Source organism: Montipora capricornis, chromosome 6, assembly GCF_036669925.1.
Source record: "Montipora capricornis isolate CH-2021 chromosome 6, ASM3666992v2, whole genome shotgun sequence".
Taxonomy (NCBI): Eukaryota; Metazoa; Cnidaria; class Anthozoa; order Scleractinia; family Acroporidae; genus Montipora; species Montipora capricornis.
In genome coordinates, this window is record NC_090888.1 from 67,567,396 (window position 1) to 67,582,395 (window position 15,000).

Below are 15,000 nucleotides of genomic sequence, written 5' to 3' on the forward strand. Positions count from 1 at the left end.
CATTGAAAAGTTTGTTAACCCTCTCCGGCACTTCTTCAGGATTGCCTTGTCTACAAGCAATTGATCTTTAGTTCCTCGGGATCCCTTCGTGCACCCCTTCTGTTCATCTGTTAGCAGTCCATTCCTGTCCAAGTGGAGGTATGACTTCTCTCCCATGACTCCTGTCAAGAGCTTCCACATGATGGGCTGGCAGGCAAAAGGGCGGTAGTTGCTGGCCTGGGCATCTTTCGCTGTATCCTTTTGTATCAAAACTGTTCTTTCCCTGGCCATCCACTCTGGCACATTCTCTTGACATATACAGTCTTGCAAGCATTCTTGCAATATGGAGTGCAATCCTGTCAGTTTCTTAAACCAGAACCCCTGAACAAGATCGGGACGGCTGCCTTCCGGGTTTTCATCTTGCTCACTCCATTTCTAATATCCTCCACAGTGATGCTGATATCTTCTTGCACCTCTGTTGTACTGAACTCCACCTCTACATCCTCTAGTCAAGATGCTCTCTCATTGTGACCGACTTCCTCCTACCAGATCTTGCTCCAGAAGAAGGTTGCTTCTGTGGGATCAGGTGACACCGTTGTAGTGTTTTGTAGAACAGCTTCTGATTGGTTCTAAACAGGTGGTGCTGTTTGAACTGTTGACATCTCTCGTCGTATCTTTTGATCTTTAAGAGCCTGTGTCACGATAAAGCGCATGTGTGAGCTTGATTGACAACCACACAATTTTCAACCAATAGAAATCTTCACACGACGCCCGCGAAATGAGATATTTATCCTTCGAATCTTGGAAATGAAATGGCGAAGCACAAGCAGTGTTTCCGCAGACCCCTTAGGAGAAAAACGTAAGGAAACTCGATGAAATTGTTTCGGGAAAAAATGTCAACCATTTGTGAAAGTTCCAGGCTTTTTTTTCAATGGAATTCTTCACTTGTCATACTGTAGCCTCGAGTGTTCTGCAGTTGAACGTCAAGGATGACCGTGGAAAACTGTAGGAAAAATATCTATCTTACACAGAGAGAGTGTGATATGAACAATAATAAAATTTGATTTTGCTTGTCTGTCATGTGTATTCACATGTTACTCTCAACACCACTTTTTACAATAACTGTCAATTTCCCAGTATCATAGCACTGAATTGGAATTTCCATTTTTTGTATTTCCATTGGTTTTTTTTTTTCACTGTAGTTTAAATTATTTCAGTTTGCAAAAGCTATGCAATAAAATTGCCATGTACAAAACCACACAATAAGAAATCACATCAGGAGACAAAATCCTAAAGTTAGACAATATATTACCATGAGACAAAACTCCAACAACGATTTTAAAGCTACGAGGTGTAATGTATGGTCATCCCTTATCTTGGGTTAAAAACTGTCATGTCATACACTTGACTGTATATCTTGTCCTGGTTTCAACGCTGGCTTAGTGCTACATGTCACAATGACCCCACAAAACTTGGAGAGAAAAACAGTTAATATAATTATTACTTCAAGTTACTACCAAAACTGAAGAAAAAAGGCAAGGCTTATTAGCTTGACTTGAGCCATTGCATTGACACCTGACTGTTAGTAATTTCATCACTGCAACACATTATTGAGGGCATTTATTTTTTTCTTGGTTTTACAGTAGCTGAAAGTTTTGCATTTAAATCTCTATGAGCTGCTTATTTGTGAAAATCTGTTTCTGCATCTTGCCAGGAGCTCATGAGGTGGAGGAGGTTCACTTTCAACAATTGTTGGAGAAATGATTCTGGGATCGTCAGGTTCCAGACAGACTTCACGAGTGATTAAATAGTCGTTGTCATCAATGCAAAGTTTAAAAATTGTGTCCATCAGCATCCAAACATATCCACGATCTGTGGACACCTTTAATATCCTCACGTCCCAAGATTTTTTTCTTTGGTTGTATTTTCTTGCAATGATGGTGTCAGCATGATCCTCAGTGGTGGAAAATGAAAAGCCATTATGATACCAGTAATTCCAATCAAGGGTAGTCAACTTTTTCCTTGCTCTGTAAAAGGTTATGGGCCAGTAAATATGAAAAGACAGGAAAATTATTAATAATTGCTATCAACAGTAATCACTAGTTTAATACAATGTTCCAATTATACTGTTACATTCAGCAGATGAACCTAGGCCAGGACAGTGATTGACTGCCCAGGGTCTGTGATTGTTCATTTGAGGTACCCTCTATGCCATAATTCCTTTTGTAAGCCAAACAGTTCTGCCAGATGGTACCAATAGCAAACATTGACTACATAACAACCTATGAGTTACTGAACTACTAGTGTCAACCTGCAGTGTCCGTTAAAGTTCTCAACAATGAACATACCCATACTTCATGACAACATATTTCTTCATTTACAGTATTAATAACTATCATCATACTGCTGTGCTCATAATGGTTGATAATGATGTATAAAACTTGCGTGAGGGGAATTCTCATTGACGTGTGTACATCAGAGACATACTGTTTGCACATTCCAAAGGACCAGTATGCCAAAAGTGATCCGTGCTTACACAAATAGTTTTACCAGGTGGTTTCTGTTTGACTAAAATGAACACAACTTACTGTCTATTATTATTATTATTATTATTATTATTATTATTATTATTATTATTATTATTATTATTATTATTATTTAAGTATTATTATTATTATTTGTAAAATTTATCATCAACACGATACGTCTTGCATAGTGTATTCAATTGCTTAATAGAGTATTAGTTGCATAGTGTATTTCAAAATACTTGATCAAAAATGTTACCTGTACTCTGTGCAGAAAGGTACAGCTCAATGAATGGCAAATGAATGTACCGTTAAATTGGCTTTCAAATGATGCGAAATAAACTGAGCAGATCTATCATGCTTGACCCTATTCTAATCAGAAAAAAAATGACCAAAAAAAAGTTCAGCCCTTCTTTTTTACCAAACAAAAATTCTCATTTACCGTGGGCTTCAACAGCTGAATCGAGACGCTTCCTGTCACGTTTCAAAGCTGAAGCCAATTGCTCCTTGTGCGTCCCTACACTGAAAGCCATCATTCCATGATATGGCGACAAAGAATCATAGTGTTAAAGGGAAACCAATAATCAGTGTAAATACTAACCCCATTCTTCGTCTCACCTCCAAGGACAAAATATGTTGTAGGAAGGCCGGGTCAGTGGAATCGACGCACATACACTTTATTTTTTCCAGCTTTCATGGACATCTTTCGCTATATAAAGCTTTCGATGTGCCTTCTCCCATCTGCTATTACTTGTTTTCTTCTTTGTTTGGATGCAAGGCGGCTACGAGGTGTAAGAATCTTTCGACCCGAGCCCCTTCGATTCAGATGTTGTTGCATGGTGTATCTGTGGTAAGATGTTCTATAGTTTCAGTCTCCTGATGTTCATGTCTTACTCGTATGGCTATTTCCTCTTGCTCCACACTGCTCTAGCCACTTAATCTGGCGTACTTGATCAGCCAATCTCTGCTCGGTGACTTCTGTTAGTTCGTTGTTGATGTTACGGTCTTTTTCTGTACCCTCGCCTCTCTGGTTCACTCCTGCATGTAACATTCAAACAATCGTTTGTTATCCTCCTTTGACCATCCTTATCTCTTCTGTCGTTGTTCAGCAGTAGCAGGATGACGACCGGGCATACGCTCCTGATCCGCAGGACACCTGCCGCACATGACACCTTCACTAAAAGCTTCGGTCCCGTTGCCGTCGTTAGAGTGAAATTCAATATTTGACGTTCTGTCATCAAACGAGGTTGTTGTAACCCTAACACGAGTGGCTTTTGGGTTTCTGGCCCTTGCCAAAGGTGCTACCCAAGACTCTTGTAAACGGGAGCGTCCATATTCCCGCGGTAGGCTAAAAAAAGAAAGGAACTTTATTTAAGTGTCTAATCTTCTAGCTCTGAAGAGCACTAATCGGGGACACTGTAATTTGAAATTACATGTAATTAGTTAACGCCAACCAAATCAAATTTTGGTTTTTGAGGAGAGGAGAAAACCGGAGTACCCGGAGAAAAACCTCACGGTGCAGAGTATAGAGCCAACAAACTCAACCCACATATGACGCCGAGTCTGGGAATCGAATCCGGGCCACATTGGTGGGAGGCGAGTGCTTTCACCACTGTGCCATCCCTACACCAGTGCCCTTTTATTATTATTATTATTATTATTATTATTATTATTATTATTATTATTATTATTATTATTATTATTATTATTATTATTTTCGCACATTGGATTTCCAATGGAACTTCAGTACTCCAGAAAGCTTCTAGGATCTTCCTAAGAATCCTTGCCGTGTTCAGAATAACACTTTTCTGAAGCTCGACTATGTTGGTCTCTATACCAATATTCTCTAGTCTTCTCTTTAAATCCTTTGGAACTATTCCAAATGTTCCGATTACAATAGGAATTACCATTGTTTTCATTTTCCATAACTTCTTCAATTCTCTTGCTAGATGCTGGTATTTCACTACCTTCTCGACTTCTTTTTCCTCAATACGGCTGTCATATGGTATTGCAAAATCTATTATTTTGCATCATTTATTTCTCTTTTCAACAACAATCCTTGTCCGGTCTTCTTGCCTCTATTACGTGATCAGTCTGTATCGTAAAATCCCATAATATTTTACATCTCTCAGTCTCTAGTACTGGCTCAGGTACATGTTCATACCACTTTTCGTTGACAATGAAACCTTCCTCTTTACAAACTTCCCAATGGATCTTCTTACCCACCCAGTCATGTCTCCTTTTATATTCCTTTTGTGCTAATTTAGGGCATTCACTCACAATATGATTTATGCTTTCATCCACCTTTCTACGCATTCGACATTTACTGTCCTCTTGAGTTCTAGCTTTCATCAGATTCGTTGCAAGCGCCTGTTCTTGTGCTGCCATAATAAGACTCTCAGTCTCCCTTTTTACACTTCCTTTCTTTAACCAAAACCAGGATTCATTCCCTAATATTTCTTCCGTCTGTCGTACAAATTGTGCGTGCATAACCTTTTCCCTCCACTGTTCCTTCCTTTCATTTTTCTTACACTCGACCTCTGTTTCATTATTATGACCACCACTGATCTTTCTAGCGGCCTTTATCAGTCTTTCATCACTATCATTGATATATCTCTCCAACCCCAAGGTAGCAGATTCTACACAGTCTTCAACACTAATCAGACCTCGTCCACCTTCTTCTCTCGGTATGTAGATACGATCGACATTACTCTTTGGATGGAGACCATTATGCATGGTAAGTAATTTTCTGGTGTTTCTATCTAGATCTTGTAACTCTCACTTTCTCCAGTCCAGGATGCAGCAGAATACCGTAAGTTCCGATAGTAACGACCCCCCGAAAGTAGCAAACCCCCGAAATTAACGTCAATTTTTTGTGGCCGCTAGTATTAAAACCCCGAAAGTAGCGACCCCCACCCGAGAGTAACGACCTCCCGAAAGAAGCGACCTCCCCACCCCCCCCCCCCCCCCCACCCCCCCCCCCCCGAAAGAAGCAAGACCGAGTTTTTTTAAATGATATGCTGTCAATCAATAATCAAAACTTAAATGTACAATAATATGTTCGTGCAGTTTAATTTACAACTAGGGGAGCCTTATGCCACCATTCGTCCTTGACATCAGTTCACTGATGTAGCGATGAAAGAACTACCGTAAACCGGTATAATTTCATATTAACAACCTGAACGTTTCTTCAAATTGAAATTGAAAAACTATATAGTTTTCTATATACGGTTTTTTGCTGTATCTATTATTGTTATCTTCTTTTTTATGAAACACAATCTATACATATGGAATGCAAATAGAAATGTTGTTCTTTTTAAAATTTTTATGTTGTTCATTTTTTATTTCGGAAAAAAAGGCTCGAGCCAGCTCTATTTGTAAACGATTTGTGTTCCCCGAAAGTAGCGACCCCCCGAAAGTAAACGACCCCCGAAAGTAGTGACCCCCAAAGGCTGCTAATTCCGAAAGTAACGAGGGTCGCTACTATCGGAACTCTACGGTATCTCAGGAGAGGAATAGCCCACGTGTTAATAGCTTTTGACAAGGTTACCCCCATTAAGTTTCGTTTCTAAAATCTTCCGTACCCTCCTTTTATATTCTTTGGTTACTGTTTCTTTCATCTCCTCATGCTTAATCCCATCAGCTTCTAATATGCCCAAATACTTGTAACTATCACCGTCTTTCAGTCCTTGTATGGTTTTTGCAGTCCGGTAATTTTATACCTTCTGATTTAACAACTTTTCCTCTCTTCATTACTAATACAGCACACTTTTCTATTTCCAAATTCCATCCCTATAGTTTGGATTAGGGAGTCCACCCCTTTTTCATTCATGGCGTAGAGCTTTAATTCGTCCATAAAAAGGAGATGGTGATTCTTTCTCCATCATCAGAGAATTTGTATGTTGGCTCGGCTTTTCTTAAGATGTGAGTCAACGGTATTAGTGCTATCACGAATGATAATGGTGACAGGGAATCCCCTTGGAAAATTCCTCTATTGATTGAAACTTCCCCAAGTGATGCCGATCCACACACTAACTCAACTCTCCAATTCTTCATGCTCTACTCTAATAGTTTCCTGATTTCTTCATTTATTCCAAGCATCTTAAGACATTCTAAAATCCATGAATGCGGGATCAAATCAAAAGCCTTTTTGTAATCGATCCAGGCTGTTGCGAGATTTTTCTTTCTAGTTTTTACTTCCTTTAAAATCATTTTGTCTATAAACAGTAAATCATGCGTTCCTCTCGCTTCCCTTCTACAACCTTTCTGCTCTTCAGGTAGCATCACTTCTGAGTCTAGGTATTCATAAATCTCATCAGCAATCATGCCTGTCAATAGTTTCCATGTTAATGGCAAGCACGTTATAGGTCTATAATTGTTGACGGCTGTTCATTTATCTTTATCTTTCTGGATCAATACAGTTCTTCCCTTGGTTCATCCACGATGGAACTTCCCCTCTCACAAGGCATTTGGTAAGATGCACTCTTAAGTTCTCATGTACACTTCGGAAATTTTTTAGCCAGTACCCTGGACGCCGTCTGGTCCTGGTGCTTTCCTGTTAGGCATTTTCCCCACTATCTTTCGCGATGATTTTCCCACTGTAATCGTAATTCTTTGTTGCCCTTGATTGTCCACTTAGTGTATTTGAACTTCCTTAAGCCACTCTGCTCTCTATTATGCTCTTTACTCTCGCTCCATATACTTTCCCAATAGCTTTTCGCTTCACGGGCATCAGGTATTTCATTTTTCTGGTTATGTACCTCTTTATTCAGCCGCTGGTAGAACCTTCCTTCATTGTTGTTAAACATACGGTTTTGCTGGTATTGACTTAATCTGTTCTGATATCTAGTGATTTTTCCAACCTTTGCGTTAATCTTTTGCTTTATTTCTTCCCTTACTACCTTTAACCCTTCATTTTCATGTTATACTTCCTCTGCAATCTTTAACTATGCTTTTTATTTATTGGTTTCTTCTCTAGCAATGTATTTATTCTTCCAAGATCCTGATTAACTTGTTTTTCCAACCGCCGTTTCCACCATGGCTCTTTTTGCTTTGATTTTAGTTTCTTCGCCCAAACCATCTCTGTTACCAATGCAGCACCAGCATTAATAATATCATTTGTTGTTGTATGTTTCCGACTTCAATCTTCCCCAGAAGTATATCTACTTTCTTGACTGCAGACTTCAGCTTACCCTTATTAATGCCCCGTAAACATGGCAATCTAGTCCTTTCAAGTTTCAGTATTTCATCCATCCATACTAACCATTCTTGTTTTTCTTCTGAGAGCTTGTAATCAGGATGAGCCTGCAGTTTCTCATAAGGCACACCGTCCCGACCTTGATTAGGTCGTTCATTTTCTACTTGTTCTCCCGCATTTTCAGTAACAGACATCTCCTCATTTTCTGTCTCTGGTCCAACTTCGCCATGTTGCACATCATCGACATTTCTCTGTATCTCTTCTAGCTCCAGATCACTTAACTACTTCTTTTTCCGTATTTGATTTGCCTGGTCAACAATCCTTTGCTCGGTAACTACGAACAGGTCCTTACCAATCCACAAATCACGCATTCTCTTTCTATATCCCCTAACACCTGGTTCGCTCCTATAGTAACATTCCATCACCACTCTGTTGTCTTCCTGAGACCACTTTCTTCTCATTGATCTTACTGCAGTAGCATAATGACGACCGGGCCCACGCTTCATTGCCGTGGAGCACCTGCCGGGCGAGGGTCTTTCGTCATCAAGGACTCCAGCCTCATTCACGCCGTTATCTTGTAAATTTTGATTTTGCTCTCATCATTTGAGGATAGTGACTTTTAGGTGACACAACCACCGGGCTACTTTTAGTCTGGCCTCTAACCATTGACCTGTCTGGCTTGGGTGGTCCTAACAGGAGCTTTAGCTCCCGCCAGCTTAGCTCTCCGGTTCATCGGGGCACACAAGCCCCCCACCATGCCAAGGTATTAGCCCCGGGGGATTATTATTATTTTATTATTATTATTATTATTATTATTATTATTATTATTATTATTATTATTATTATTATTATTAAACAAGAAAAATCTATGTTACCCCGCTATTAATTGCGTCATAAAAGAAAAGCAATTTTTCAAATGGTTAACTTTTCTTTTCATTCCCAAGGGACCGGGCATTCATTGGCGTAGTGACTGCACCTCGAGTCATCCTTTTGGCTCACAATGAACAACAAGACAAAACCAGGACTCACATTGCTGATCTCAAAACGATAGCCAATGCCTGGCCAATGCTGGTTTTCATTTTGGTTACAGCCTCACTGTCAGGAATTATCATTTGGTTCTTGGTGAGTCTCATTACCTTGTGAAACTTGGGTGCGTTCTTATCGTTACATTTGCGTCTGATTTTTAAGAATAAAAGTCCGGGAATTTCTGTTCGTGCTCACTTTTCCGAGGCAACCTCTCCGACTCCTACATTTCTGACATTTAACCCGTGGTCATGATACGTGGCTATTGTAAGAAAGACACCTGATTGGTTAGTTGTAATTGATCAATGACTGCGCGACCATGGGCACGACACCAAAATAACTTTCACAGCATGCCTCGAAGCTAAAGAAAGATTCAGGGTATGGGAATGTGTTCTATCCCGTCATCCTCTTTTGCGTTAAATTACAAATTTCCACGACTTTTTCATTATGTGAGAACACAACGGCGAATTTTCATTTATCAAATAACTGAGTCCTGAAATTGGCCATAAAAACCTGCACCGAGTATAGTAAAATGTATTGAAATTGATTATTATGGTGTTTTGCTGTTTGCCAGGACCACACCAGTAACCCGGAAGATTTTCCACCACCATTTTTTCAAGGATCATGGGAAGGCTTCTGGTGGGCTTTGGGTACCTTGACAACAGTGGGGTATGGAAACGTTCTCTTAGAGTTCATATTCAGGGAGGGTCTTAATTGGTGCATTTAAAAATCTGTGGACTACTTGGCTAAATGGAAATTTCAGAGCCTAAGTTTTTTTGTCACTGTTTACGAATATATAGCCTGTAGGACAAGTCTACAATCATGCACCATTTTTAAGGCCCCCCAAGCGACTTACTTGCTGATTGGTGATGGAATGAACCAATTGAATTGACTGGATGGCCATTTCACCCTGCTCACCAGCATTTAATGCGCTGTTATGTATGTTTGTCACTCACAGGTATGGTGACCGATCGCCAAAGTCACCTCTGGGCCGCGTGTTTTGCATCCTATGCATTATCGCTGGTGTTATCATCGTCTCAATATTTTCAGCCCTTGTTTACCACCTCTTTGTTTGCCAGCACAGCGCATGGTCTTCAAAATCAACGGCTCAAAGGTAACTCTGCAAGTCAGTTGTTGTGCTAAATCGCTATAAAAACGTCTTTTCAGAACAACTCAGACGGTTCGGCAAATCGCGGTCACAGAGACGTCACTGGTGAAATTCTTAAATACACTGTAAAACGATCATATTCTCCTTACCAATGCGGACCATTTTGCAGTCTACTGTTTTAACGTCCTTGAGACCTCGCGAGTTTTTTTATTTAGATGCGGTATTGCCCCGTGGTTTAATTTCCTCGGTACTTCTTTCATCGTAGCTTGGGGCTGTTAACGGAAGCGAAGAGTTCAAGCTTGGGGTCACTATGAACGCGGAACATGAAAGGTAATCACTGGGTTGATTTGAAACTTACTAGAACCAAACAAATGTGAGAATATGAGTTTCAGTCATCACAGAGATAAAGTTATATAATAATAATCATCATCATCATCATCATAATAATAATAATAAATAATAATAGCTTTATTTACGTCTCAAGGTTGTTTAGGTAAAATAATATAGGGATGCAGGATGCTTGGGGGAAAAATTAAATGGATAAAGGATATTTTAAAGAAGAGATTCCGGGATACCGAGCCTCAAAATTGTCATTTTTTAAAACAATAAAGTAGGTTCGTTGGTAAATATAGAAGGCGTAAAAGGTTAAAAATTTCCACCATATCAACCAATATCGGTCTCTCCAGAGAACGCGTTTGAGAAAAACCCTCCCCATCAGGGACCCAATGACGTCATCAGAAGTAACTGGTATTATTTAACAATTATTCGCCGGAGGCGAAGTGATTATCGGTGAATATTCACCGAGACGAAGTCGAGGTGAATATTCACCGATAATCACTGAGCCTGAGGCGAATAATTGTTTTAGTATAAATACACAGGTGATTATTTCAAAAAAGAGAAAAAAAAAATTCAACGCGAAATCATCTTCACTTACAGTGGCAAAAACAACTACTGGCAGCCATTTTGTCCGTCGAGGTGATTATCGGCTGATAATCAGAGATAGCGAGCCAATGAGAGCGCGCGATTTTGTATAATCACCTGTGTATTTATACTAAAGTGATATAAACCACAGGGCTCAACGTTAACGGGGTACGGGATATTTAGGCCAAAAATAAATGGGGTACGGAATACTAAGGCTCCTCAATGGGACCTCAATGTTGGTACCTGGGCAAAAAACCTTTCCGAGCAGAGTAGAGAACCAACAAAGTCAACCGATATATGGCGTCGAATCCGGAAATCGATCCCGCGGCACATAGGTGGAAGCGAGTGCTCTAACCACTGTCCTAATCACCGCTCCCGGCTCTTTACATTTGTACATCAACGGAAAGCTTCATCGATCTCTGGTTGGATAGTTTCCATTCAGGGAGTGATCACAGCCCGCTGTTATTACACACGAAAATAGTGCTCAATAATCGAGTGTAGGTTTTAGAGGATCTGTTCGACGGCCAATGAACTGTGTTCACATGGTGACATAACTTCGGCCATGTTGATATACAAGCACTGTTACAAATTAAAGCACTTTAAATTTAGAAAAAGGAAACCCAGAGGTTAACCCTATGTCAGGGATCTCCCAAAAAAAAACTGTAATAATAAACCTTTATATGAAAGCAAATTTATACCAATAAAAATAAAAATCACAGAAACATTAAAAAAGTACAGAATGTCCGTTCAATAAATGTTCATATGATTTTTCAATCTTAGTTTAAACTTGTTGATATTTGGACTATCATGGCAATTCATTACCTTACTTGGGAGATCGTTCTAATGCTTGATTACCTTAACGAAGAAGGAATAATTATAACTACAGTTTAATTTTGCGAGTTGCAAGTATTTTGTTTCAACGGATTGTGAGAACATCTGGGTAGAGATACATGGTCAAAACTCAAGCTTCTCAATGTTTGTTGGCTGTTTTTATCGTGCCCCAGGCTCTCCTATTTTACAACTTCATGAGCTTGGGAAATCACTTGAGGAAATTATACAGATATCTAAAAATCATACTATTATTCTTGGAGGTGATTTCAATCTACCTGGAATAGACTGAGATCTCTGGTCAGTTAAATCTGGAGCTCGTGATCCGCACCATTGTTAATTGTTAGTTGATACCATGCAGGATTATCACCTTCATCAACTTGTTGACAAACGTACGCGTACCACAAGAACAACATCTAATATTTTGGACCTTTTATTTACATCAAAGCCATCGCTTGCTTAAACTGTTGATATTATACCCGGTCTTAGTGATCATGACATAGTAACTACCAAAATACTTTTTAAAGCTTATATAAATAAGTCCAAGCCACGGAAAGTGTTTGCTTTTAAGCGTGGAAACTCTGAGAACTTTCTTCATGATCTTGCAAGTGAATGTGAGAATTTCCTCTCCTCCATTATTATAAATATGCCGTCGGTTGAACAAATGTGGGTTGCTTTTAAAGAAATGCTGATGAGGAATGCCAAAAAGCACTTTCCATTGAAGATTATTAAGTCGTTTAACTCAAATCCTTGGTTTGACAGGAGCATTAGGCCTATGGTTAGGAAAAAACAGCTCCTCTATAATCTTGCTGAACAAAAAAACACTGCAGAGGCATGGACTAACTTTAAGAACTTTAGGCGCCTAACTAAACATTGCATTAATCATGCTAGAAATAACTATATTTCCTCTATATTATCTGACAACATGACTGAAAACCCTAATGTCTCATTTGGATAAGCACTCACTGCTTTCACCTCTCCAGCATGGTTTCCGCAAAGGCTTATCATGCGAATCTCAATTGATTCTCACCCTCCACGACCTTACTTCAAACTTTGATCATAAGCTGCAAACTGATCTCATCCTTCTTGATTTCTCAAAGGCCTTTGATTCTGTTCCGCATCAAAGGCTCCTTCTCAAGCTTGCCTCCTATGGCATATGTGGTCAGACTCTAACTTGGATTAAGTCTTTTCTGACTGATCGCACACAAACTACTGTGATTGGTGGGTGTCAATCTGAGGTTTGCAGTGTCACCTCAGGCGTTCCCCAAGGGTCTGTCTTGGGGCCTTTACTTTTTCTTATTTACATAAATGATCTTCCTGATAATATTTCTTCTCAAATCCGCCTGTTTGCCGACGATTGCATCATTTATATTGGCCTCTCTTCTTCTAAATCACCTGAACAACTCCAATCAGACTTAGATTCTCTTTCTTCTCGGGCAGAAAAGTGGCAAATGCGTTTTAATTCCAGCAAGTGTTATTCTATGCACCTTACTCCAAATAAATCCGCAGTCGTCACTACTTATTTCCTAAATGGCCAAGCTCTTGAAAGGACCGATGCACATCCTTATCTTGGAGTCACCATTTCATCTGACCTCCGCCTAAACAATCATTGTGACTATGTCGTTAAAAAGAGCTCAAAAACTCTCAACTTTATTTCTCGTAATTTTTATCATTGTACTCGCGAAACTAAGGCCAAACTGTATCCTTCTCTTGTAAGGCCGTCTCTTGAATGTGCTTGTTGTGCTTTGGATCCCTATACTCAGCGCAATATTTCAAACCTTGAGAAAGTACAGCGGAGGGCTGTCCGCTTCGCTTTTCGAGACTACTCTCGTAACTCAAGTGTCTCTTACATGCTTAACGTCCTGGATTGGCCACTAATTTCTGTGCGTCGGGAGTGTCATACATACATACATACATACATAATCTTTATTTTGACACGATAAGGATAAAAGCTAAAAGCTTGTGGGGTCGTGTATTACATATAAACACATAGACATACTAAATAAAAATTTCAGATTAGAATAATTTAAACTGTCATTACCCATCCCACTCCCAACTTACTCACCCCCCTAGCTCTAATAATAAATATACAAAGGAAAAAATAAATAAAGAAATAAAGAAATAAAGAAATAAATATATATATATTTTTTATTTTATTTTATTTTATTTTTTTATAAAATTATAAAATTAGAAAAATTAGAAAAAACGTCATACCCTCCTACCCAAGCTCTTTGATTATCAAATACTTCAATACATCCCCTTAAAATTAATAATATATAAACCCATCCCTTCTAAAATTACTAGTCTGGGCTGATGTGATACTAAAATCAAAGTCCCTAAGAGCTACCAAATTATTCAATTTCTTCTTCAATGACCCAAAACTAGATGACTGAGCTAAATCTTAATGTTTTGTCAACGATTAAATTTCATGTATAAGTCCTCCCATAACCTTAATGGGGTGGATCTCTCGATGTATGTAACTCTCTCCCAATCTCAGACAACACGATCTCATGATATGGTATTTAACCACATCTCTTCTCGTACTGATGTCTTCAAATTTTCCTTCTTCCCACGTACTATCCCTGTTTGGAACAGTCTCCTTCAGGAGGTTGTTTATTCCCCAAACCTCACTGCCTTTAGTTCTAGGGTGAATGCATGGCGAAGTTGCTCTGTGACCTGACCTCAATTGGCTCTTTGCAGCTACAGTGTAGTAGACAATAACGTTATTGCACATGTAATTGATTATTTCATTATTTATTTATAGTCTATTTATTTCTTATATTTATAGATGTGTAATTGCATAATGTGTGAACTTGTAATTTGCGTCACAAGATTGATTATTTGTTTGTGCATTTTAGTTACATCGGTTGTTATGCAAACAAGCGTTATCGTTCAATAAAACAGAAACAGAAACAGAAACAGTTTGTATCTTATATTGATAATTAGATCTCGTCTTAGTGCTCCTGCACAGTTCAAAATAATTGCTGAAATTTAGACCATTCAGTTTGAATACGACCTTATAGCACTCCACCAAGGATAGAAATTCCCCCCCCCCCCTCCCCCATTCTCTGCGTTACATACATAGTCTATTCAAGATGCAAAAACCTAAGTTACAAAGGACATCTTGAAAGGGAAGTAAAGAGGTCATCCCTATGTTAATACTCCCCAACATAAAACAAGCAAAAAGTACTTTGGATTTCTTCAAAAGGAAAAACTAGAGGTCGAAATCAAGTATGAAACATGTATAAATTATGTACAATAAATATGTAAAACATGGAATTGAAAATTATTTACAAAAAAATTCCGTACGGACCATCAATAAAAGCGATAGTTATAGTTCACCAATGAATATTAAATATTAAAAAGCGCTTCAGTGCACTCTTAAAACGGCTCAGGCTCCCAGCCTCAACAATGGGCCC

The 15,000-nt window shown here is 39.0% G+C and overlaps 1 protein-coding gene across 1 annotated transcript in view; it reads left to right on the plus strand.

Annotated features, from left to right (window-relative positions):
* LOC138054327 (uncharacterized) overlaps nt 1–15,000 on the plus strand; it is a 60,959-nt gene that overhangs the window by 34,426 nt on the left and 11,533 nt on the right. Inside the window, 6 exon segments of the mRNA XM_068900791.1 lie at nt 8,646–8,823; nt 9,299–9,393; nt 9,683–9,782; nt 9,784–9,810; nt 9,812–9,838; nt 10,098–10,153. Coding sequence (XP_068756892.1) covers nt 8,646–8,823; nt 9,299–9,393; nt 9,683–9,782; nt 9,784–9,810; nt 9,812–9,838; nt 10,098–10,153 — 483 coding nt within the window.